At 43.1% G+C, this 25,404-nt stretch overlaps 1 protein-coding gene across 1 annotated transcript in view; it reads left to right on the top strand.

Moving 5' to 3' along the window:
• The window catches only part of LOC144762421 (cytochrome P450 2K1-like), a 455,676-nt gene that overhangs the window by 108,154 nt on the left and 322,118 nt on the right, over positions 1-25,404 (top strand). The window contains exon 3 of the mRNA XM_078647601.1: positions 6,144-6,293. Coding sequence (XP_078503727.1) covers positions 6,144-6,293 — 150 coding nt within the window. The remainder of the gene's footprint in view (positions 1-6,143; positions 6,294-25,404) is intronic.

Raw genomic sequence — 25,404 nt, 5'->3', positions numbered from 1 at the left:
AGTCCTTTTTCACCAATTGTTCGAATAGATCAATCGTTTTATGGCTTACTGGAGCCTGAAATGTACTTTGTGCTTTTAGACCCATAAGTGGGTCCTCCTTTCTTTCTTCTTGCTGATTCATAATGTTTTCAAAGAAGTGTCTGAGTTTTGGCAAAGTTACACTTCTTGTCTGTGGAATGCTTTTTTGTTTTGCCCCTCCTGAGCATTCCACAGACAAGAAGGTACAGAAAAAGAAGTGAATGAGGACAATCAATTGGTTATCAATATATTCGACTACACGTTTACCAGTCAAGACATGAAAGTGTTACAGAAAGGCACTTCTTTTGTGCCTGCGAGCAAATCTAATCTGTTGGAATTGGAAATAGCGACGTTTAAACTGATTAGGAAATTAAAACTCAGACACTTCTTTGAAAACATTATGAATCAGCAAGAAGAAAGAAAGGAGGACCCACTTATGGGTCTAAAAGCACAAAGTACATTTCAGGCTCCAGTAAGCCATAAAACGATTGATCTATTCGAACAATTGGTCAAAAAGGACTTGACCAGTATCAACTACAAGAGGAGCTCACATAAAAACATGACTCAGAAAGACCAAGATCGTTTAAAATCCATAGCCAACAACGACAAGATAGTTTGCACAAAAGCTGATAAAGGTGGCACTATTGTGGTTATGAACGCTTCTATGTATCATCAAAAATTACATGATCATGTTTCAGATGAATTGGTTTATATGAAATTACCCAACAATCCCACACAACAATTTGCTACAGACTTGAAAACCATCATTGACAATGCCTATTCACAAGGAATTATTAATCAAAGGACAAAAAATTTTCTTCTTCTATCCCACCCTAGAAGTCCGTCAATATATGCTATGCCTAAGATACACAAAGACTTGACGAATCCGCCGATTCGTCCCTTAGTATCTACCTGTGGGAGTATCCATGAGCCCGTGGGACAATATTTGGATCGTAAACTACAACCCACTGTTCCATCACTGGCGAGCTACATTAGAAATACCACTGATTTCTTATGCAAATTACAAAAGCTGGAAATTCACCCCGACGAAACATTATGGTTATGCACGGCCGATGTCAGCGCGTTGTATACTTCCATTCCACATTCAGGAGGCATAGAGGCTATTGAACAAGTTGTCTTGAATTTAGACTTGGACGAAGCTACCAAGATCTTCTTAATGGAACTAATGACTTTTACGTTATACCACAGTTATTTTAAACACCAGGATAACTGGTATTTGCAACTAGTGGGCACCAGCATGGGCAATTGCGCAGCGCCAGTCTATGCCAATATCTACATGGGAGAGTTCGAACACACCAACATATGGTTGAAACCGGAATGGAGTAATAATCTCAAAATGTATGTACGATACATAGATGACTTATTTATCCTGTGGAAGAATACCAAAGAAAGTTTAGAAACAGCCCTCGACACTTTAAATAACGTTAATGACAGAATCAAATTCACATGGAACATTGAATCCAATTCGATCAACTTTTTGGATGTAAAAATTACCCTCAAAGACAATCAAATAACCACAGGCATTTTCAGAAAATCAACTGATCCCAATAATATCCTACACTACACCAGTTTCCACCAACCATCCTTAAAAAGACATCTACCTAGATCACAACTACTCAGAGTCAAACGTATAACATCAGACCCTATCATGGCAGAGGTACGCATCAATGAAATGACAAAAAGATTTTGCTCAAGAGGATACCCAGATCAGATTTTGGAAATGGCCAAAACGCATGTCCAACCCATGAATCGTGAGGAGACTTTGAAGAAAACCACTCAAAAACTCAAAAGCGACCGGATGGTTGTGGTCTCAAAATTCTCTAATGTAAGCACTACTTATAAAAACACAGTAGTCAAGTATTGGCCGCTACTACAACTAGAGACAGATTTCAATGACATTTTTAAATCTTTACCGCTTTTTGCCTATAACAGGGGCAAAAATCTGGGAGAAATTCTCAAACAGCCTAGAACATTGAACCCTCAATCCCGTGGTACCAGACCATGCAATAACTGCAATCATTGTCACAACATAATAACTGGTACAGAAATAACACATCCCATGAAAGGACATAAAATTCATTTACAGGTTACTGCTACTTGTGACACCAACAATTGCGTTTATCTTCTCAAATGTCCGTGTGGAAAAACTTATGTTGGAAAAACTGAGCGAAAAATTAAAACACGTTTAAATGAACACAAGTCCAACATTCGTACTATGAATCAGAAATCCACAATTGCAACCCACTTCAATGAGATGAAACACTCTATCTCTCAATTGAAATATACCATTTTGGAGGTCATCAATAAAGTGGAGGGAAGAGACAACAACAAATACTTACTTCAAAGAGAAAACTACTGGATATACAGACTCCAATCAACAATGCCATATGGACTTAATGAACGTATCGAATTCTCTTGTTACTTATAAACAAGTTTTGCAGATATCCCCTAGCTGGGATTCACTAGTTCTGAACAATTCTCCTTGTTGTTATATTCATCATTATTCCTTTCTTATATTATGTATCTATGACGCATTTTTATATCTGTGTTTACTTTAGTACCATTTATTATTATTTCTCTTTTTAGCATTTTATGTTTGCACCATTTTCCATTTGTTTTTGCTCCCTTTGGGTGCTGTTACACCGTATTACCGACCGATAGTCTGTTGTTTAGTTTTACCTCCCGATCAAGTGACACACGTTTTAGATTCTATTTACACTTCCGTGTCAGCAAGGTTAACTGATTGCCGAGTGTTTTGAACCTACGCGCACGAATGCGCTGTGATTTTCCCTCAATGTAAGTCTGTAGAACACGTGTTTTGTTTCAAAACCTCACCGGAGATCAGCCGTAGATAACGCTGGGTTGAATTCTGAACACGCGTGTTGTAGTTTACTCGCACTGACTCGGTGAACCTTTTTCTCTTAATTTTTACATGCTTTCTTGAATATCATTATAGCGTTTGCCTTGTATTCGTCTAAGAAGCCCATTTCATACTTTTTTAGATTCAATAGAGTCACTTATAGCACGAAGCTCACCGTTTCACCTGTTTTTTAGACTGAGTCACAAATTAATTGTCACAGAATTACACCTCTATGCACTGTTTTTCAATAGTAATTACCTGTATTTGTGTATATTAAGTTTAATAAGAAAGGAATACATATAGGATTTCTTATGTCGTTTTTTTAGATGCTCCCCGATGAAGGACAACGGTCCGAAATGCATTGGAGCTGGTAAAATCATGTTGAATGCAATGTCATGAACTAAGTATGTGGATTAACATGCTTGAATTGAACACAATGGATTAAAATTGGTTTGATCAAAAGAATTCAGGAATCTTTGGTCCTTTAAAACTTTGGAGGCAAGAAACGACCAACACAGTGTGCCCTAAGGGATGCTATCAGTTCTCAATTGACAGCACTTACTTTGACAATTTCACTCGTCCACCAGGTAGAGGACGACACCTGGGTGCACCTATTCTACCCTTTTGAACATTGCTCATATAGTTGACCCACAAACTGTGCACCTGCCCACCAACCGTTTCATAGCTCACCAAGACTGATATATACCTCATTCCCAGAGCTGATCAGCTCATTGACTGGTTAGGGGCTGCCAATTATGTCTGACAGATTGTCCTAACCGAGAAGGCAAAGGAGAGCTCAGCATTTTCAACTCCTGAGGACATTTCCAGTTTTAGTAATGCATTTAGGTTGAAGAATTACCCTGCTACCTTACAGATGCTGGTGAAAAGAATAATGTCTGGGTTGGCGACCTTTAGTGTAGCATATGCAGATGATATTGCTTCTTGCGCTACCTGGCCGGGCCATTTGACCCACCACAGCAGCACGTCAGGCCTTGTAGCAGGCTGACTATCAAGGCCATCAAGTGCCAGATAGGGTAGATCCCGACAATCACGGTTTGGGAGCTCCAAAACCCAGTCTCAGGTCAGAGCTTTCCTAGGTCTGACAGTTTACCACAAGATGTTTGTCATGAGGTATGGACTTATTGTTCCTCCCTGGTGGAGGCAACTTCAAAGAAGCAGCCAAAGAAGGTCATATGGACCCAGGCGTATCAGAGTGTCTTTGAAACCCTGAAAGACGACTTGTGCAAAGCTGACATAAGCAAGGAGTACGAGGTCCAAACATATGCCTCAGAACATGTGATTGGGTAAGGTGTTATCACAGCTAACTGAAGAGGGTCAGGATCAACCAGTTGCTTTTATTAGCAGTGGACTACTCCAGAGAGATGAGCTTTGACGTGTCATATGGAGGGAAGACTTTGCTGTGGCTTGGTGTCTGAAAAAGCAGAGTCCTGACCGGATTGGGATCTACTTCAGAGTTCAAACTGCCCACAGCCTCTCAGGTGGCTCATGCAGATGAGAAGGGAAAAGCCCAAACTACTGAGGTAATCCATCTCCCTACGGGGTATGACCTTTACTGTGGGGCACAGACCTGGGAGTGACCACACCAATGCATATGGCCTTTTCATGTTATTCCACTTAGATGATGAGAACCGCTAAAGGACTAGCTGACTTGTCTCTCATGTTTCATCTGGGGGGAGCATATAAGAAAATATCTCTTTTTATAAGGTCACTCCCATTTTTTGGACTGTTGCTGCTGCTAACCCAGCCCCAGTGCATGTGCTCTGACTCCTCAAAGATGTATAATTTCTATTCTCCTGTATGATTAACTACCTATAAATAATCCTCCCGGTTTTATAGTATTTATGTTTTTGACATTTCTGTTTGTATTTATCCATGTTTATTTGTTGATTATTTTATCTGTGCTTATCCATATTTATTTTGGGTTTTGTGAAAAAACTTAAGGTAAAACTAGTATATTTCCACATTTATTTAACCAATAAATGCACACTGATACTTAAACACCAGGCAGTTTTCATTGACATAAATACCCATTAATGATAAATTAATGCGCTAGGTATGAACACATACATTTTAGTATCAACTTTGCACACACCTGCAGCTGTTTGAGCCTCATTAAGAAACGCTCTCTCTTTTTTTTTTACTCCCATACCTCTCAATTTGCACAGGTATTGGTCTGGAAGTCATGACTGTCAGCATTCAAAATCACTCAAAAAACACAAAAAATATTTTTTGCCATATTTAAAAATATACACAAACAGTGAATTCGATAGTTGTCTGTCGGAAGCAAATGAAAAGGAGTGTTCAATTCTATTCAGGATTATCTGTTCCAAAATCAACAGATGGGTAAACTGTTCTCCAGCAATAGATCAAGTAGTCATGATGTGAAGAATAAAATGTAGTAGATACGTATAGGTAAGGCTTCCAGTTTTCTGTTTTTACTGACTTTTACAGAAAAATACAGACAGAAAACTAGTAAACAGCTCACTGGCAATGTGGGCTCCAAACGGCGCACTGGTATGTAATTAATACAAATTATTTTTCCTCCAACACTTTGACAAGAGGCCACCCCAATACAAGGTCAACAAATAACAAATGATAAGGAGCGTTCAATTCTATACAAAATAAAAATATGGTTAAACTGTTCTCCAGCAATAGATCAAATATTCATGATGTGAAGAATAAAAGTTATTCAGGAGTCTTGCGAGTTGCTTTCAATCCAATGTAATTTAAAAAATGCCAATTTCACAGAAGCAATCCATTCGGCCAAGCCAACGTGATTCATTCAAGTGGGGCTTCATCAGGACTTGATCAATATTCCAATGTTGTCATCCACCCAGTGTTGGCTCCTGTTGTTATATCATAAATCTTCATGGATACAATTTTGTACCACTAGATGTTCTCCCATCTTATCTTCATACTTTCTGTTTCCTGCTTCGAATGTCCTATGAGCTCACAATCCTTTTATGTAATCCCAGAAAGACTCAAGCAGCTTTTGAAGTCAGGAAATGCTACTGTCGATCCAAATCTGAGCCCCATGCATTATTTGTATTACTTGTAGTATTTCATCACTAATTTTATCATTAATTGTCTATATGCGTTTTCGCATAATAAAATAGCCATAGATTTTCTGTCCCTATATATGTTTTTCTGTTAGTGAATAAATATGCTCTCAAAAGTAAGAGGCAGGCAGAATATCCCTTATTTGAAGCATTTTCTTTTGTAGGTATTACATTCTCACATGGAGAGCAGTGGAGAGTAATGAGAAGGTTTACTCTGTCTACATTAAGGGATTTTGGCATGGGCAAGAGGACTATTGAAGACAAAATTATAGAAGAAACTGAAAATCTAATAAAACATTTTCATTCACTTGAAGGTAAGTGATAAGACTTGTAGAAACCTACCAATGCATATTTTTAGCTTCCGGATTTTGTCATTCAACATAATTTTTGCTTTTCTCAAGGACTAGTTAATTAAAATAGTTATGTATTTGAAATATGGGAATAACAAAACATAATAGCAAAGTGTTTATTTGAACGAAGGTTACAATACAAGAACTAAGCAGTGGTAACTATCATCTGAGATCATAGTACTCAGTGGAGATGTTGAAATAAACACTAATCTTGGTAATGAAATACTAATTATTACCTGTCTGTTGCTGAGAATTAAAACTGTCTGCCATTCCCAGTGGGACCTCATTGCCTCTGTCAGGCATATACATATTTTATTCTGAGTCACTTTAAAAACGAATATTTCAATATTTATTACTTTATGGATCTGATTATTCATCATGTTTATTGTAAAATGAACACATCAGAAATCACAATTATACACAAACCTGTACTTATCAAGACAATTCAGGGGCGTGGCCGGGGACCAAGATGGCCGCTCAGCTCTGGAGCTTCAGAACACCACCACATTATCCCAGCCTGCTGCCGCATATTGATGCTCCTCTGTTGTGACAGCTGGAGTATGTGGAAACCATGATTGCAGTGGGCCTGTTGCCAATGCGGGAGTCCATCTGCCCACCTATGGGTCTTGGCTCCAGTCCTGCTGATGACCACAGCATGACGTGGTCCTCAGAGGCCCTGCAGTGACAGGGGCCGCTGGCAGGTCTGAGGGCTGGACCGCATTTTCATCTGGCAGCCAGACCCAATCTACGCAATCCCCTCGGGGCTTACCTGTCTGCTGCCTGCTGTGTCCACCGGTGCAGGGTGCTGCGGGGGTGCTGATGGGCAGCACTGGGCTTGCAGGGTGCTGTGAGCGAGGAGCGGTGGGTGGGCAGAAAGGGAACGATCCTACTCTGCTACTAACTGGGGAAGCTGGGATTTTCATCTACATTTTCTTACCCATCTCTAGAATCCCAAGCCAGGTCGACTGGACCTTTTTCCCTGTTCTAGAAGTATAAAGGGAAGATTTCTACAATAATAACTTTGAACAGCTTTACAACCGAATCCAAGTTTTACTCAAAGGACCACTGACTACAACTGAAATTTTGAAGATTTATTACAAAGCAAAAAATAATTGAACATACAAACACCTCAGCAAGAGGTTCAAAAATAGACTGGCACTAATACAAACATAATTCTACACAGGATTCTCAGACGACTCTGAATGAAAAGCAAAGTCAATTCGAGTAACATTAGGCAAATAAGAACAGTTCCCGCTTGAAGGTTGGACTGCATTTACAGAAGAGAAAAGAAAATGATTAGTCTGTCCCTACACTATTAACTACATACCTACTTAAAATTCCTTTCAGAAAAGAGTAAAGGTGTCAGCAGTGAAGACTTCCAAAGAAGTACATTCACTTTCTTTAGGCAGGTAGTCTAGCTATCGAGCTCGTTCTAAGGTGCTCCTTCTTGCACCCCACTCTGCCCTAAGTTTCCCAAACTCTCTCTACAACTACCTACATACTGCTCTGTCAATTTCCTTACAAAATCTGCTCTCCCCCCTTGGGTGCTGTCCCTCAAACAAAATCCCAAAAACAGTCGACACGCCCAGAGGTACGCCCCTCTGGCAGGTGCAGATCTTCTGATTTTTCCAGTATGCACCTCTCCATCAAGCGTCCGTTGGTGTATCCTTGGGTCCCAGGCACCTTCCTCGCTGAATGTTGCATTACCAAATTCTTTGGCAGCTCTTCTACACTAGCGCCTACTATCCTAACTCCTAAACAATGGACTCTTCTACCTAACAAGCCTTTTGGCCTTGCACCTGCAAGCTGAAACACATGGGAACATCTCTGCAAACATTCGAAGTTACAATTTAATATTTTGCTGAGGACAGCTTCTTTCCTGGAGAGAGAAAATCATTCCTTCTTGACTCAGGCTAACAAAAGAAATTACCGTTAGGCCTCTGCTGGCTTCAGCATCTCCCAGGCCTTTGCACGTTAAATGCATTTCTCACATGACATCACATTGCAATTTCTCACTCTTAATCATTATTTCTACTTTCAATGTAAGCAATATCTTTCATATTAAAAACCTACGTTAATTCACTCATTAATAAGCACGTGTATACTTCAAAGGCATTTCATTACTAATACGACATTTCACATGTGATTGGCCGGGGCCGGATGTAGGTAATTTCCATTTACCGATTCTAAAATACCGTATTTTTCCGATTCGGTATTTCAGAATCTGTAAATGGTATGTAGATAAAAATTCAATAAATGTTACCGATTCGGTAATATTAGGTATTACCAGTTCGGTATTTACCGATTCGGTAATTCCCATTCATTCCTATGGGCCTGGAGGCCCATAGGAATGAATGGGAAGCCATTCACTATTACCGATTCGGTAAATACCGAATAGGTAATAGGGGGAACATTTTCAAGGGTGGCAGGGTGTCACATTGACTCCCTGCTGTACCCCTGAATAGTGCATGGGTGCACATGTGACACACATACATGCCCTAAGGGCATGTATTTCTGCAACATGGCACTTTGAAAAAAGCAAATAATTGCTTTTGGACAGGTATTCTGTATTTACCACCAACTTGTAGTTGGTACTAAATAACGAATCCTTAAATGAAAAATGCACTCACTTGAATGCTCCCTACATTAAGAATTCTTAAACCTGCCTCCTACCTCTCAAACCCTCAGTAATTTCGGCCGTTACCGACCGGTATTGGGCTACCTACATCTGGCCCTATATTTCTACATTAAGCAAACATTATTTTCTAACCAAGACACTACATTAGACCATGATTAGTAAACACCACTCGTGTTCGCTGGGCGCTTTGCGTGTTCGCAGGCCGCTTTCAGTGTGCCGACCGTGAAGTTACCCATGCGGTCGTACATGGGCACGGCCATCTTGTTTGCGTTGCGTATTTCCGTGTCTGGGCACTAGTTGCATTCTCGCGTTGTGCGCGGGGCGCGATTACGTGGTCACGTGCGTTTTTGCATGCTCGCGGTGGAAATACAGCGCAAACTTTCCCACGCGGTCCTCAATGGGTGCGGCCATCTTGTTTCTCATTCATTGCTTTGGTTCTGGGCATGCTTTTTCAATCCTCCCCTAATCTTTTCAATCCTTTGTTTCTTTGAACTTTTTTAAATCTTTTTTACCCATTATCTATCCCTCTCTTTTTCTACATCTATATTTTATGTTTTTTTCTACTTTTGGTTACTTTAAAACTACTTTACTAACTCTTTTCTTTTATTTACTTTTTCTCTATTCTCTTTCTATTATTTCCATTCCTGTCCAGGACCATGGCAAAGGGAGCCGGGAAGAACAAGGGGATGGGTCCCGCACCCCGTACCCGTCTCACTTGCGGGTGATTAAGGGGGGAGCAAGCAGTAGCCCGGGAGATCTTCAGCGCGGTGGAGGTGGCCGCACTGATTTTCTACATCCAGCGCCACCTCCCCAAGACCGTGGCAGCAGGGGCAGGCCCGGTTCAGGGTATGGCCTCCGGGAGCGTCGCCAGCTGTGGGATAAGGTGTGCCGGGCCATGCGTAGGGAGTCAGGGGTCCGGCGCACCTACCATCAGGTGACGCACCGGTGGGCTGACCTCCTTGACCGGGAGCAGGACCTGCCCCACCTGCTAGGCGTCGAGGTCCCTGGCCTTGGTGAGTAGCTATTTAATAACTACTTTGTTTTCTTTTGCTCTGTGTTATATTGCTAATATATGTTTTTCCCGAAGAGCAAGAATGCTGCAGATTCGATTGCATTGCAGGTAAATTAATGTTTAAATAGCTTCTGTGATTGCAGGTGCTCGCCTGCTCAGTGGCGTTTCTCCAATGCTTACTTGTTTGCAACTTTGTGCTCATTTGAGCAGAACTGCGTAATGCTATAGAGACTAGAGACTCAAGTCTAGTCCTTCCTTTTTACTCCTGCTGCCACTAAGAAGAGATAGTGGTGGATTGATAGGTTGAGTATATTATGACTTGTTATTTAGTAATAGGACATTTTTTAGTGGTCTGCAATCATGATGACGGACTGTGTCTGTCACGTCGCGTGCTGCTGAGTTCTGGCAGTCGTAGTAGAACCTTTTTGTTGTTGGTTTAGTTAGTGATTTACATAACTTTCCAAGTAGACGGTGTGCGAATCCAGCAATACTCTACTATCTATCCTAATTGACCAGATCAGATCGGTCAATCAATACATGTAGTGCAATTGTTGGTAATTTGTTTCCCCAAGATAATTTTAGATTGTGGTCAAAGAAATCAAATATTTCAAAAAAACAATCATCCATGTTTGTGTTTATTTCATGATCATCAGCACCTCACAGAGGCAAGAAGACCACACCTGAGACTCCGGTGGAAGAAGGTGGGCAGGATCGGTCCTCTGCAGGCTGGCCCCAGTAAGTTGTTCTGTTGTTAATATTAATAATTATACTTCCCTAACTTTTACAGCTCCTATTCATTCCAAACTGTTTCCTAATTCTATTTTTTAGAAAATAGTCTTTGATCTTCTTGTAGACTGTTTCTACATTCTTATCCTGCCTCTACCATCACTCTCTGTGCTACTACTATTTACTAGTTTTATTATGAGTCGGTCTGCGTAGGTAGCTAAGCTTGCGCAGTCGGCAAACGGTGTTAAAAAATCTCTGATCCAGCAATAGCTCTAGAGGCACTGAGTGCAGTTCTATGGGTTTCCCTTGCTGTCTATTCCAGTCTTCTCAATGTTAGTGCTTTGACAATTTCCAACAACAAAATGTCAGTGTCCACAAAGAATAAGCTAGTAGTTGGCTTTTTGATTTGATAGTAGCACATACCATACCGCTAGTGTTTCAGGGACTATTCTGCACATACAGAAGTATGGACAAGAGAATTAGGACATTGTTGATGATAGGTGCAGTTCGACTTTCCAGATACCTCGGTCAGAACAGAAGTTGAACCCCCAATCCCCTGACCGACTATCTAGTGTGTCTGACCAATGATTATACGACCCAGAAGAACAGAAGAAGACTACCGAGTCCCAACCTATCAGAGTCACGGGGGCATGCTTGCAAAGTGCAGTAGTACAACTGCAAACCCTTTCGCTCACTCACTCGTGAACAAAAACCACACAGTGTTTTTTAGTTTTAAAGTTTTATTTTCAAATAAGAAATAAAAAAACAATTTCTTTATTTTTAATAGCGCAGTATTCCCATCGAGCAGTGCTGATAGATGACGTTAAAGTTTAAACACCCTTCCCTAGTATATAGTTCAACTTAACACATCTAATTATTAATAGTAACTGTGCAGGACTCGGGAGCCCTCACCTTGTTGGAACTTCAACTCCTTCTGGTGGTGATGAGGAGTAGGTGGTTCTGTCTGTAATTAGAAAAATGTTGCACGTTAAAAAGCAAGCATTCATCTGTTGTGCCAAAAAGTGTTGCATGTTATGGGTAAGCATATAAGTTAACACCCTCCCCAAAACCGTGACTTTTTTTCAGTCCCAATAATTAAAAATTGTTTAAGTATTAACATTTTCTCTTCCATTACGAGACGAAATAGGGGGTGGTGTATGGCATCTAAAAATATGACATGTTTTTTCTAGGCGTCATCACAACATCGGATGCGGCACTTCCCACCATCAGTGCCGGGGCCAGCAGCACGGAGGGGTCCACTCCAGGGGCAGATGCGGCGGCGCCACAAGTGCCACCAGGAGGAGCTGCTGCGGGGGATGGCTCAGCAGCGGCGGACAGTGGTAAGTTTTTATACTCCTTACTTATTGACATTTTAGAGTAGGCTCGCAAAGGGGTGTATGATGTACTGTACAGTAGACAGTACACTAGTAGAAGTACACTGTTCTGTTATGAACAGTTGCTAATTTAGAACTACATTTTTGCCAATCACGGAGAAGACAGTCACCCTTGATTTATCCATAGCATTAGCGGCGGTAATTCTCGAGTGGGCAATGGCCCCCTCTATTTGACTTCAACCCAGCTATGAAACTTTTATCGTGAAGCCAAGTCAGATCAGATGAACTTGAGGGATGTGATGTACTAAAAGGGAAAGAAGGGTGTAAGGAAGGACGAGCGAGTCGTAACATTTATGACTGTAAAGAATGATATGTGTTTTTGAATGCATGCAGATGTGGCTGATAGGAAGAAATCAGATGCATGGCTGCTTGAAGCAAGGATGGTTGGAGGAAAAAGAAAAGATGACTGCCTGTGTGGGTGAATTAGAAAATGCATGTGTGGTGTGCATAGCAAGCAATATATCATTTGGGTGAAAGTGAAATGCAAGTCAAGACTGTGGTTTACCAAATAAAATGAAAAGGGTGTTAGTTGGTTGTTGAGAAAAAGTAAAGTTGGTACAGTTGAGACATTAAGAAGAATGATAGACGTTTACTTTGGAAGCATGGATGGTATATTCTTCCTCATAGATAACAGAGGTGTATGTAGAGCAGACGCTCAGTGGATGAAGAGTGTTACTTTGTTTGAACAGCATGTCCGTGCCAGAGTAGCAAAGCAGAGGAAATCCAAATACTAGAAGTTGTGATTGTCCAGAAATTATCCCTTGACTAACAGTACAGTAGTTTACTTTGCAAGCACAGCATATATTGTGTATGTATTGTATAGTTGACATTATATCAAGTCAAGTCCCTTCCTACAGCAATTATGGGTACCACACTATGTTAATAATTTTCTTTCACCTGTGCCAATCATGGGTGGACTATCGCTGTTGTTCACTTAATCTATCACAACAAAGCATCTAAAGTCATCCATCATATAAGCAAAGATCATGTGATCGGCTGGATACAGGATCAAAAATCAATACTCTTCATTTTGCTTTTGTAGTACTGAAGGCCGGGGGGGGGCAGTGCGAAATATAAATTACATTGAGCAGTAGCCCTTGATGTAACCGAGTATGGCCAGTGCCACCCCTATAGAAAAGTAAGAGCTTCCCTATCCCCACCTGCATGTACTGCTTAAAGTAATGCGAGTCTGCGTCATCATGGCTTGTGTCTGTTTTTCTTGGGTGCAAGCTGACTGAGCTGGCATTATGCCAGCTACCACAAGTTCAGGTACAAGTAATTTCTTTCGTAAAACTAGAGAAAAAAAAGAAGAATACTAGTGTACTCTCAGACTCTCTGACTATGTAGTGAGTCCATAGTGCTGCTAGTAGAATTCCTGAAACTCCCACAAATATTACAGGCCTACAAAGACGGCGGAAAGATACATGTCAAAATGTTATACTGTGCTCGCACGTTGCTAGTGTTACTGTGAGACAACTTTCTGTTGAATTATTTTGCGTTATTGTTAAAGAGCATTGGTTACATTATTTTTCTTTCTTTCTTCATATAGATGCTCCAGAAAAGTTCACTAGAAAGGAGATGGCTGTCCGGGCCAGGGCCCGGAAGCTGGAGGCCCTTTGCGCAGAATATCGCCGGCTGTGGGCTCGGGAACAGGAGGAGGAGGCGGCAACAGCTGCATCCTCCTCCAGTGCCTCGGGGTCCACCAGCCAGCAGCCTCCAGTACGGCGCCGTGGTCAGACAGCCTCCCGCCGCCGCCGTTCAGCTGCAACAAAACCAGCAGCTGCCCCCCCAGAGCCTGGATGGCACGCCTGCGCCGGCTACGCCGCCGAGTGGACTACCTGGAGCGCACGGTGGAGAAGCAGAAGCACCAGCTCCAGGACCTCCACAGAGAGCTGTGGGACCACCTGTCCACAGTACACTGCCGGAAGTGACTGTGTCCCTTGCCCCTTTTTTAAAGACTGTTGGTGGGGTGGGAATTGGGAGTTGGGGATTCTGAGGGACTTTTTGCGGGACATTGAAATGGACATTTGTTGGGGTTAGGGAGAAGGGTGGTTTGGGTCTTTGGACTAGTTTAATTTTGTTAAGGTAAATATATAATTATGTATTTTACATACTTGAACATAGTTTACGCGTTCATATTACTTTGTGGGGTGGTGGGCGGGGGTTACTGCACATTTGGTTTCCTCAAACTTACCAGCATGAATTATCTAAAACGTCCAAAAATTTACAAAAAAGTGCCACTAACAGAGTTAGTGAATTCAATTGGCCTACTTGTACTTTACTAGTACTACTGTCAGTCTCATCTCTCCTCCGAGTCCTAGCCCATTATTCTACCTCCCCAAAATGCTTATCTTACCTGTGATTCGTGTTTGAGAATAGAGCTAGGCACAGCGCTGGCTGCATGGCAAATGGCGATTACGGTTGCCCATGACATCCATCCAGGGCAGAAATTCCATTGTTGTGGTGGTAGTAGGAGTGGTACCACACTAGCAGTAGAAGCATATGAAAAACAAAGGGAAAAAAAGAGATATTGAGTGGCCTGAGAGGAGTATTAGAAGGAACAGTATATTTGTAGCCTAAGCAATGCTGAAGATAAGTATGGGAAAAAAAATATGCATGGATGATTATGGCTACAACAAGAACAGTGACACAGCAGCATAACAAGTGTTGACATGTAGGAGGATGATGTTGACGATGGATCCAATCGATGGTGGGCATGAAATTCAGAATTTATTTGAAAATACTCATTGGTGTTTTTTTAAGCAGCAGAATTACAATATCCTAGGATTCATCTAGCTGCCTTAAAATTGATTTGAGGAGGTTGCTTGCACCTTATCCTCCCCAGCAAGTGTGTGGAATTATTGCTGTCATTTAGTCACACCGCAATGAAAACCACACAGCCTGGGGGAAGAGGGTTAGGGTTTGAAAATTGGATGGGAATGCGATTTTTTGGGAAAGTTTTGTGGAGAGAGAAAAAAAACAGAGCATTAACAAACAACAAATGAAGAAAAACAAATCTTTGGATACGAAGATATCCATAAATCTTTTAAGGGACATAAAGGAAGTGCATGCATGAAGTTGTTTGCTAAATGGATGGTTGGGTTACTGAAAAGTAGTACTAACTACAACTTACTAAGTAGTACTAAACTATTAGACAGTACAGGGCTGCTGTAATTACGCACTTTCACTCAGAGAGAGAATGACAGTAGTACATTACATTAGTTTTAAAAATAGCAAATAAAGGTATGAAATAGCTGTAGGGATTAATTTGAAGCAGAGAGTCGCACTCATAGAAGTTCACAACAATAAGTTATTTAAAAGATAAGGAGAAGTGAAGAGGATACTGTAACTGTATGTTGTTGTTGTCCTGTTCAATTTGGGAAGTTGCATGCATCTAGCCATTCCTCTTATTCGCGGTACTCCTCCATTCCATCTGATGCTCTGCCGATCAATCTTGGTGACCAGACACACTGTCCACTGCCTGCCTGGCGGATGCGGAATTGCAGATTGATGTTGTTCCCATGGCACAAGGTACAAGCCAGCCTGCAATTGTTGATGGAAAAACAGGAAGGGATATGAAAACAGCACTGAGAAAAAATACAAGGTACGGTGTGTAGTGCAAAAATAACACTTTCAGAGGCGATAGTATTACATACAGGCATCATTTCTAAAGTGCATACTCTGAGTCTCCTTTTCAAGGATAGTAATTGCACACAGCAGGCCAGGGCCATGCAGACAGTCAAGGCAGGCACCACTGAGTGAACTACCCTGATGATGTAGCAAACCTCTTTGACACAGACAGACAAAGCATATCTAATTTTATGCAGCAAGCCACATAGCCACAATTTTACATGAACTGCTGTCTGGTCTCTGGCATACACTACACTGGCTCGACCACTCCCATACCACGACTAGACAGACATGTAGGTCTGCTGTGGTTGTTGTTGACTTGTTTACCTGTTGTTTGCCACTCACGAAATGGACATATTTCTTCTGTAAACCGACAATGATGATGATTTAGTGAGTGACTGTGTAAAGAATAAAGATAATATGTAACTTTAATCATCAAGACTCATCATCATCATGGTATGTTATTGGCAAACTCAATGTAGTCTACACACTGAGTCCAAGGACATTTTCCATATTGAAAAATGCAACGTAGTGGCTGGCCCCTGCAGTAGAAGTACAATTTGTATTAAACAAGGTAACAGAGTACACTTGAGTTACATTTAGTGTGTAAAAGATTAAATAATAATAACAGAACACATAGATAGGATTTACTTCATTCACAACAAACAAACAACAATTGCTTTCATCAGAGCCAGACAGCCAGTGTTGTCCACCACTGCATGCCATCTCATCATTCATTACCTGTTCCACTTGTCATCATCTTATTCTTAAGTGAAGGGCCACAGGGCAGCCTCTTGTGTCAATTTCAGAAGGGGCAGTCAGCATAGTGAGTCATTCTAGTCCCACTTCTTTTGAGGGGACTTGTGTACGGACTGAAACAACAGTTTCTAGATTCTGCCTAATCCGGCCATCTGCCTTGAGGGAAATGGATAGGGGGAGTCTGCTGGAGGAGGATAGAGGAGCATGACTGAGTTGCGAACTTCAGGAATGCAGAAAGCGGCACCTTCAATATGGAAAATAAGACGAAGACAGTGCTGCTGATGGATTTGTTGTGATTAAAGTTTTGTTGTGCTAAAAGATGCAAATTAAAGAAAGACACACAGAAATATAAGTCAAAAAGGATGGAAGAAAACAAAAAGTAAGTTTTTCAAGCCTAGTTGTCAGGGAAGTAGAGCTCGTTCCCAAACTCTGTGAAGTGAACATGGAGTAGGTCAGCTAACAGAGAAGAGCTTCCGTCACCTAAGCCGGTGTCCTCTTCTTCTTGCGTGGATTCACGTATTTTGTAATCTGGTGGTATGAAGTGCTGATTCATCTTGATTATTGTTAACCTCTCCACATTTTTGGGCACGAGGTGGGACCTTTTTGAAGTGACAATGGCACCAGCAGCACTGAAGACTCGTTCGGAAGACACGCTTGCGAGTGGGAAAGACAAATAATTTTTAGACAGCCTGCTGAGCAGTGGCCAGTGAGGCCTTTTCCCATACCAATACACCAATGGGTCACGATCAATGTAGACCTCTGTTGGGTCATCCAGATAGGCCCGCACCATCCACTCAACGGCCTCCCTGGGTGGTGCTCCACTTTGCGTACCATGTGTTTCCTTTGCATCAACACTGGAGCGAGCAAACCCTTGCCGAGTTATCCAATCCGCTTCCGACAATATTATGGCTGGGCCTGGTGCAGGTGATGATGACGAGGATACTGTTGCTGCTGTCGGTAACGGCTGTGAGGAAAAGTGACTACCTTTGGCCACAGAAGTGGACCTTGACGCCGTAAGGCCCGCTGCTTCAGTAGTACTTGTGGTGTTTCCTTCAATTTCCTGCCACTCTTTTTCGAACCGAGTGGCTGACACAGCTAGCTAATGTTTGTACTTTGAAACATCTTCTTCATCAAAAGGAATGAATACTTTGCTGGTCAGTGCCTTTTTGTATCGTGGATCCAGAATAGTGGCACAAATGTAATGTTGTTCTGAATGTATTTTTTTAAGCCTTTCATTGACAAGTAGGCGGCTTAATAAGTTCTCCGCCAACCGATATGCGCCTTGTTTGTGAACATCAGCTCGGAACGTTGAAGACACCGCCTTCAGTTGTTGCTCTAGCATGTACAACAATGGGATAGCTTTACCAAAACTACAGTCCTTCCTGCTGACTTCACGGGTGAAGACCTCAAAAGGACGAAGCATGTCTGTCAGGCTTTTAACTAGGTCCCATTCCTCTGCCTCTAGCCTCATGTCTTTCATAGCAGCAGACCGTATGTTAATGCTATTGACATACTCATTGATTACCAAGTACTGCTCAAACAGACGTTCAAGCATGTGAGAAGGTTAAGTTCCAACGTGTTGCCACCTCCTGGATGAGTCCTTTGACTGGCACTCCACAGCAACGTTGAATGATCCTCATCTCCTTCCAGGCCTTAAAAGAATGGCTGAAATGTGTGCAGATTCTTAGGCAAGTGGTCAGTAACTTGCTGACTGTGTTTTCTCTTTTCAAGAAATCTTGAAAAATAATGTTAATGCAGTGCGCCAAACACGGCACTCTGAAGTAGCCACCATCATGCATGGCCTTAAATGTATTACTGCCATTATCCGTGGAAGAGTAAGGTCTCTAAATGGCTGGTGCCAAGAAGTCGCGGGATTGGTTAATCATGCGACTTCTTGACACCAGCCATTTAGAGACCTTACTCTTAAACTAATCCAAAATGTTTAATGCAGGATGAGATTTCTCCATGGCAAACATGGCTACTGTTGCATGTTTCCGACTGGCTCTAAAAATTGTGGAATGGTCAACACCTGTAGACATCTTTTCTTTAACCCCTGCAAAAGAGATCCAGTGTGCAGTGATGCACATGTAATCCACGGCTTGGCAACTGGTCAACATGTCTGTTGTCAGGTGGATAGTGTGAACAGCACTCTTCTGCAAAGCTGACCCAATCAATTCCAGCACATCTTCATGTAATGCTGGAACCGCAACTATGGCAAAATAGGACCAGCTAGGAACCTTAAATTTAGGGCAGATGATTATGATCCAGACTTCTTCAACCCAGTTAGGCTCATTGATGTACTTTTTCGCATTGGTGTCTCTCCCAGAATCTCAGTGTGCCTCATACATGTTGCTGGGGTAGAGGGTGTGGGCGCTACCACTGCAGTGCTGCTGCCAGGGGTACTGGGTGTACCAGAAAAAATGTCTGTCGCTTCTTCACTTCCCCCCTGCACGATCAGTCCCTCATCATCATCAGATGCAATATGAATAGATACATTTGGATTTGTTGTACTTTTGGCTTCCCGAATCTTCCTTATGTGCGCCTCCCAAATGATAGTGTGGTGTTTTTGGAGATGACCTCTCTGGCCTCCGGTACCATAGTTGGTACCAAGCTTACCCCGACTAACTGCAGTTTTGCAAATCGAACAAACAACCATGTTTTCTGCCTTTTTGCTAACACTAAAGAAGTCCGAAACTGGGGACTGGAGATGTCTGCTGGTGGTGGAGGTGCTACTTTCAATGCCAGATGAAGTGGAGGATGGGCGTGGCTGAATTTGACTCTGTTGTACACTTACAGCACCACTACTTGAGGTAATGGAGGTCCAGCTTGATGGAGGTCCCTGCCGGCCCTTCTGACGAGAAAATATGGAAGCTGTAGGTTGTGTTGGTGTAGTAGTTAACTACATTGGTGGTGGTACCAGTGCCGCGCCGCCCACATCACGCTCAGCAGCAATTCGGGATAGGGTCAAAATGTCTGTTTGCTGCATACCCGCTGGGCCTGGAGTGACGACTGTGAAGACTGGGTGGTCATCAGACTGTTCATCAGCAGCAGAATACACCACTTCTTGTTTGTCGTCATCACCCATAAGTGGAAGCCTTGCGGGAACTTTCCTTTTAGGCTTAGCTACCTTTATCGGCTCTTGGCGTGCCGCACTCTCAGACTGCATTGGTGGGTTCCAATCAACATCAAGATCATCAGAAGGAAGGGGACTTGAAGAAGAACTTGTAGTAGCCCTGCGTGACCTTTTTCTTGCTGGGGAACTGGAACACAATGGATCATCATCAGGAGGAGTAGATTCCTCGGATGATACCTCCGCTTGAATCTTGATTTCCTGATGTGCCCCTACTTCTGGAGGAACAAGCATTGTGGGCAGTTGTGCCGCTCCATGCGCCTCTAGTTGCGCCTCTCCATGCGCCTCTCCATGTGCCTCTGCTCGTGCCTCTCCATGCGCCTCTCTATGCGCCTCTCCATGCGCCTCTCCTTGCGCCTCTACTAGCGTCTCTCCTTGCGCCTCTACTTACGCCTCTACTTGTGCCTCTCCTTGCGCATGTACTTGCGCTTGTACTAGTTGCACCTGTGGTTGTCGTTGCGGCTGTGGTTGTTGAACACTCGTCAGATGAGTTACACCCTCCGTTGATTGGATGCTACTTTCTTGCGATGAGCCAACATCACTGGTCGATGGTGATTGAACAATTAAAGTGGCTGCCTCTGCAGCCCTCATGGCCTTGGACCTAACTTGGCGTGGTGGCACTGAGCCCAATGAAGCGGAGGTGCTGCTCCCAGCTTGGTCCCCGGCGGACCCCGCTGCTGCAGGCATAATTTGTTTTTCCAAAAAAAAGTGTCTCTAGGCACACCAGTCTCCTTGGTAAGTGGCGCCACCTGCTCCTTCTTACTGGTAGTGGCACTGCCAACTTTCTTGGTGGAGGAGCTACTGCAACCTTTCTTTGGGCCCATCTTCTTCAGATGTCAGAACAGCAGGCCGGAGTTGCACGAGTTGCAGATTTGTCTGTGGCCACCAGTGACGTCACGTGACGTTGTGCTGCGCACACCGCAGCAGGACTTGTTCCTGGCACTGATGATGAACAATGACTGATTTGTGGTTCTCTTGTGCACCTAAAAGCAAAGGAAGCCAGAGGAACATCAGTTAAATAAATATTGCATATGTCGTGCTTCAATTAATATTTGCAACTAGGCATTTATTTTTACAACACACCCAAAAACGGAAAATTACAATTCTAATCAAAAATGGATGTTTACATTAATAGAAGAGACACCCCACAGAAAGACTTGGTCCATGCACCACTAAGTACCCCTGGGCATAATGGATGAAAGCAAGGCAAACTGGGTTCAGGCCTGAGCACACTGCCTGGCTTCAAAATGGACCCTTGAGCCTTGACCCCCACTACATGACCAGGCCCTGCATGGACCAGGCCTCAAAATGGCCCCCACCCACATGGCCAGGCCCTAAGAACCCACCAAAAAGTCGAAAAACACACAAAAATCACCACAATCCAATACCATCCATGTCCTCAATGATGCTTAAATTCAAGACACCCCACAGAATTTGCTCCATGCACCACTCAGTACCCTGGGCCCACTGGCTAGTGTAGCTTTACAGGCACCCCAAAATTGTCGTTGTCAAACTCTCGCTGTGCAAGATGGCGGGCTGCGATGACGTACTCGCAGTCGAAAAACTCTTGCGCGATCACGCAGCAATATCCAAAATGGCACAGCACACGCAAACTGGGAGAAAAACAATGCGGCGAACTCAGAATCACGGTAAGTCTAATCCGCGCGCGCGATATTGTATTTTTCAAACGCGACCAAGCAAAAAAATACACCAGTTTGCGAATTGTGGATTTCTGGGCAAATTTACGCGATTCGCCAAAAATCCGCAAATTCCGCGAACAGAACGAATTTTACGCCCATACTTAAAAATAACATGGCACTCTCTCAAGTGCGACCACCGCTGATGCCCCTGGGCTTGACGAAACTGCTACAATAATGGCTGAATTGAGGGCTGGTTTCAAGTCCATAGTCCCCAGCTTTGACACTCTATCTACTCGCCTGGATTGCATGCATGAACATTTGGACAAACTTGAGACAAGACTGGATCCCACTGAACAGCACATATCCGATATTGAGGACATTAGCACTATGGTGAATAAGCGCCTCAAAAACGGTTCCTTAAGATGATGGCTGCCAAAACTGAAGACTTGCAGGTGCGCTCTCATTGAAACAATATTGGCATCACTGGGGTGGAAGAGTCCACCAACAGTGGATACATGGACACTTTTGTTGAGGGACTCCTGTCAGAACTGTTTGGTAGGGAGGCATTTTCAGCTGGCTGCCGCAAATCATCATTGCCTGACTCCTCCACTACTGCGACCGCGACACAGCTCTTTACCTCGCCTGTGAGAAGGGGATTCTACAATATCAGGGAATGATGTGTCTCTCTTTTCCCGATTTTACACCATTGGTGTAAGAGGCACGCCGTAAATTTGCTGACATCAAGTGCACACTTCAGAAATCCAATATGCGTCATGCAGTATTATATCAGCCTATTTGCATATCCAGCTAGATGGCAGACAGCATATCTTTGATACTCCAATGGATGTCACTGCTTTCTGTAGGTAGCGTGGGATTGGGCCCAGGGTGCCTGGCATCCAGCCGTCCAGTTCTTCACCCAGCCGGGCATTGCTCAGTCGCAGACCGTTCCTTCATTATGATGACAGGCGCTCTAGCTGCGATAGTGCACACTTAATGCTGGCCGTCTTTATCTCCCATCTTTGATACCCAATGCGCCATATGCTCTTTGTAATGATTGTATAGCTAAACAGGCTGATGAACTCTATACTATACTCATTATTCACTCAGCTTTTTCCTTTCTGAGCATTGCCGCTCCCCCAGGAGTACTCCATCTGTTTGGTTCTCTTTCTATGGATTTCACCAAATTTAATTATTTCACTACTCAGTGTGGGTGGGGGACAGGGGGGTTTGTCGTTGTGATGGTTACTTGATCTTTCTTATAGGGTTTGCACTCACCTACATGCCAAAATGTGTTTTATCTTTTGCACATGTTCACAGACATTCACTGATCGTAACATATATGGGGCCAACCGTTAGGAAAGATGGAGCATTGACCCTTGGATGTATGAATTGTAATGTCAGGGAACTAAATAACCCTCACAAAGGGAGGCAGGTTCTTTCCTCTTTGTCCAGAAATAGCTTTAAGCTTACCTTTTTTACAGGACCTCCATTGTGCACATAGTCCCTACAACCCCTTTGCATCAGCCTAGGGGGAATAATCGTTGTATTGCTAGCTATAGCTCCTACTCCAGAGAAGTTTGCATTTTAATTCATAGAAGTTGCCCATTTATCACACGTGAGGTGATAGCAGATCCCAAAGGGTCGCTATCTGTTGGTTTCCGCACCTTGGCAGCCAGGGCCCTGCTGCTAGTCAATGTTTATGCTCTGAATGTGGATGGCCCTGATTTTTTCCATGAGCTTTCAACTCATGTTACCCACTTGCACATTGACTGTGTTTTTATGGGTGGAGACTTTATTTTAACCCTTCATCCTGCTCTAGACACTACGGGCCCAATTCACAGAACTAACTTAACACAAAATCCTAAACTTACTACCATTTTGGTATTCACAGAAGGCGCTTACTCATTTTGGTATTCACAGAAGGCACTTACTCATTTCGGTATTCACAGAAGTTAGGAGTCCTAACTTTAGGACTCCGAAATGCCTTATGTGAATACCGAAAGTCTTAAAGTTAGGATTTTTCTCAGTTTCGGTGTAGTAAAGTTAGGACTCCTAACTTTAGGACTCCTAAATGCCTTCTGTGAATAACGAAAGTCTTAAAGTCAGGATTTTTCTCAGTGTAGGAGTAGTAAAGTTAGGACTCCTAACTTTACCACTCAATCAATCAAGATTCGACTCCCTGCATACCAGGCCTCTTATATCACGGATCAACAGCTGAATGACGGTTTCTTGACCACGGTGATAGTATTACAATTTTCACTGAATTTACCTCGTATTATGCACATTTATACACAACTTGTGGCAAGGCTACAGAAGAAACACTGGCAGATTATTTGTTGGAGGTGGCCATGGTATGACTCAACGGATGGCACCAGCAGTATCTTGCGTCTCCCATCTCCTGAGAAGAGATTTTGCAAGCTATAGATGCCCTTAGCGGAACCCGGGCCACAGGCTTCGACGGCTTTATAGGCAATTTTTTTAAAGTTGACAAAGCACTATTGGTTCCACACTTGCTTGAAATCTGTGCCAAATCTCTTAAGCAGGTAATTTTCCCACCCACATTACGGGAGGGAGTCATAGCACTCTCACTTAAACCAGGCAAATACCCACAGCTATGCACTTCAAAAGGCTTATATCACTAATGAATCATGATGATAAAATTCTAGATAATGAGCTTGCTACATGCCTCTTTCTGTTAATGTACAACACAATAACACCTTCACAGTCAGGGTTCGTCCCCAACTGATCCACCTCACTAAAACTTAATACAGCATTCGCCATCATTAATCAGATTTCTACAGACCCCCCCCCCCCCCCCCGGTGGCTGCTGTGCTGCTGGATGCTGAAAAGACATTTCATTCCCTTGACTGGTCCTTCCTGCATGCTACTCTGTGGAAAGTGGGTATTCCCAAAGGCTTTCCGGATCTGGTCAAGCTACTTTACACTGCTCCATTAGGTCGCCATTGATTGAACAGTGTCTTGACAGACACTTTTGCAATGACTCAGGCCCCCATCAGGGGTGTCCACTTTCACTTTTATTTTTAGGGCTCGCCTAGGCAGAGCATGCGCTGTCTCGTTGAGAGATTCTGTATACAGTATAGTGGGGGAAGTTCCGCCCACTTTACAGCCTTTGTTTTCATTAGCTTGAATCAAAATATCTGCATTCTGATTGGTGCTTGGCTTGTTAATCCCGCCTCCTGACGTCCATGTTGTAATTTTTATCCTTACAAGGCAATCGGCCCCTTTACTAGGAAAACAGTTTTGATCCCCTAACTCTCCCCGTTCCCTCTCGCAGTCTGTTTTTTTTACCACAGACACCCCCCAACCCCCTCCCATTTGTGCCTTCTTTAAAGCCCGCAATTCCGTTTAAAATGCAATAGGGCTCGTGTACATGCTAGTCCTATTGCATTTTAAATGTTTGTTTGTTTTCTGATTGGTGGCTGTATTTGCACTCTTTGTCTCGCATGCATGTGACGCCTTACATCTTACGCATGTGTGACAAAACAGTGGCATCTTTAGAAATCATTGTGGGAGGAGGCAGCACAAGCAGCAAAGCAGCGGACGGCCTGATTCTGCTTCTGCTGCTACTGGAGACCCGGTGAGTGCAGGGCCTTTAAAGACAAAGCAGCCCCTTTTTCCCAGCCCCGGCCTTTGGTGTCCGGCGTAGAGGAGTACAATTACGACAACTGCTGCAGCAGGTGACAGGGTGCGCTCACATATGGAGCCTTCATCTCAGAAGTGTCTTTTATATCTTTTTTAGTACTTGCTCTGTCTCTCACGCTGAGGTTTTGAAAGTGTGCTTAATTAATGCTGCGCAACTAAAAAAGACCATTGTGTACTTTGCTAAAAAGAATTGACGCCCACTCATAGCAGTCTTTGAGGTTTGAAGCAGAATGTTGCGGTTTAACATGTAGTCTGCTGCATGTCAGCAGAGTGGTGTTGTGGAATGTTCAGAATGTTAATGAAGCTGATGTCACTGCGTCCGCCTTCAGCACCATACTCAGGGAGGCAACAAAAGTTGTGAAAGAATGCGTCCCCGCTCAGTGCCCGGCCAAAGGACAAATACGGGAATGTCGCTACCAAGGTACCACATCAGCATGCATGGAAGGTGACTGAGTGCATCACTTTTTTGTCCAATGACACAAG

Source organism: Lissotriton helveticus, chromosome 6, assembly GCF_964261635.1.
Source record: "Lissotriton helveticus chromosome 6, aLisHel1.1, whole genome shotgun sequence".
NCBI classification, from domain to species: domain Eukaryota; kingdom Metazoa; phylum Chordata; class Amphibia; order Caudata; family Salamandridae; genus Lissotriton; species Lissotriton helveticus.
This window is presented reverse-complemented; position numbering and strand designations above follow the sequence as displayed.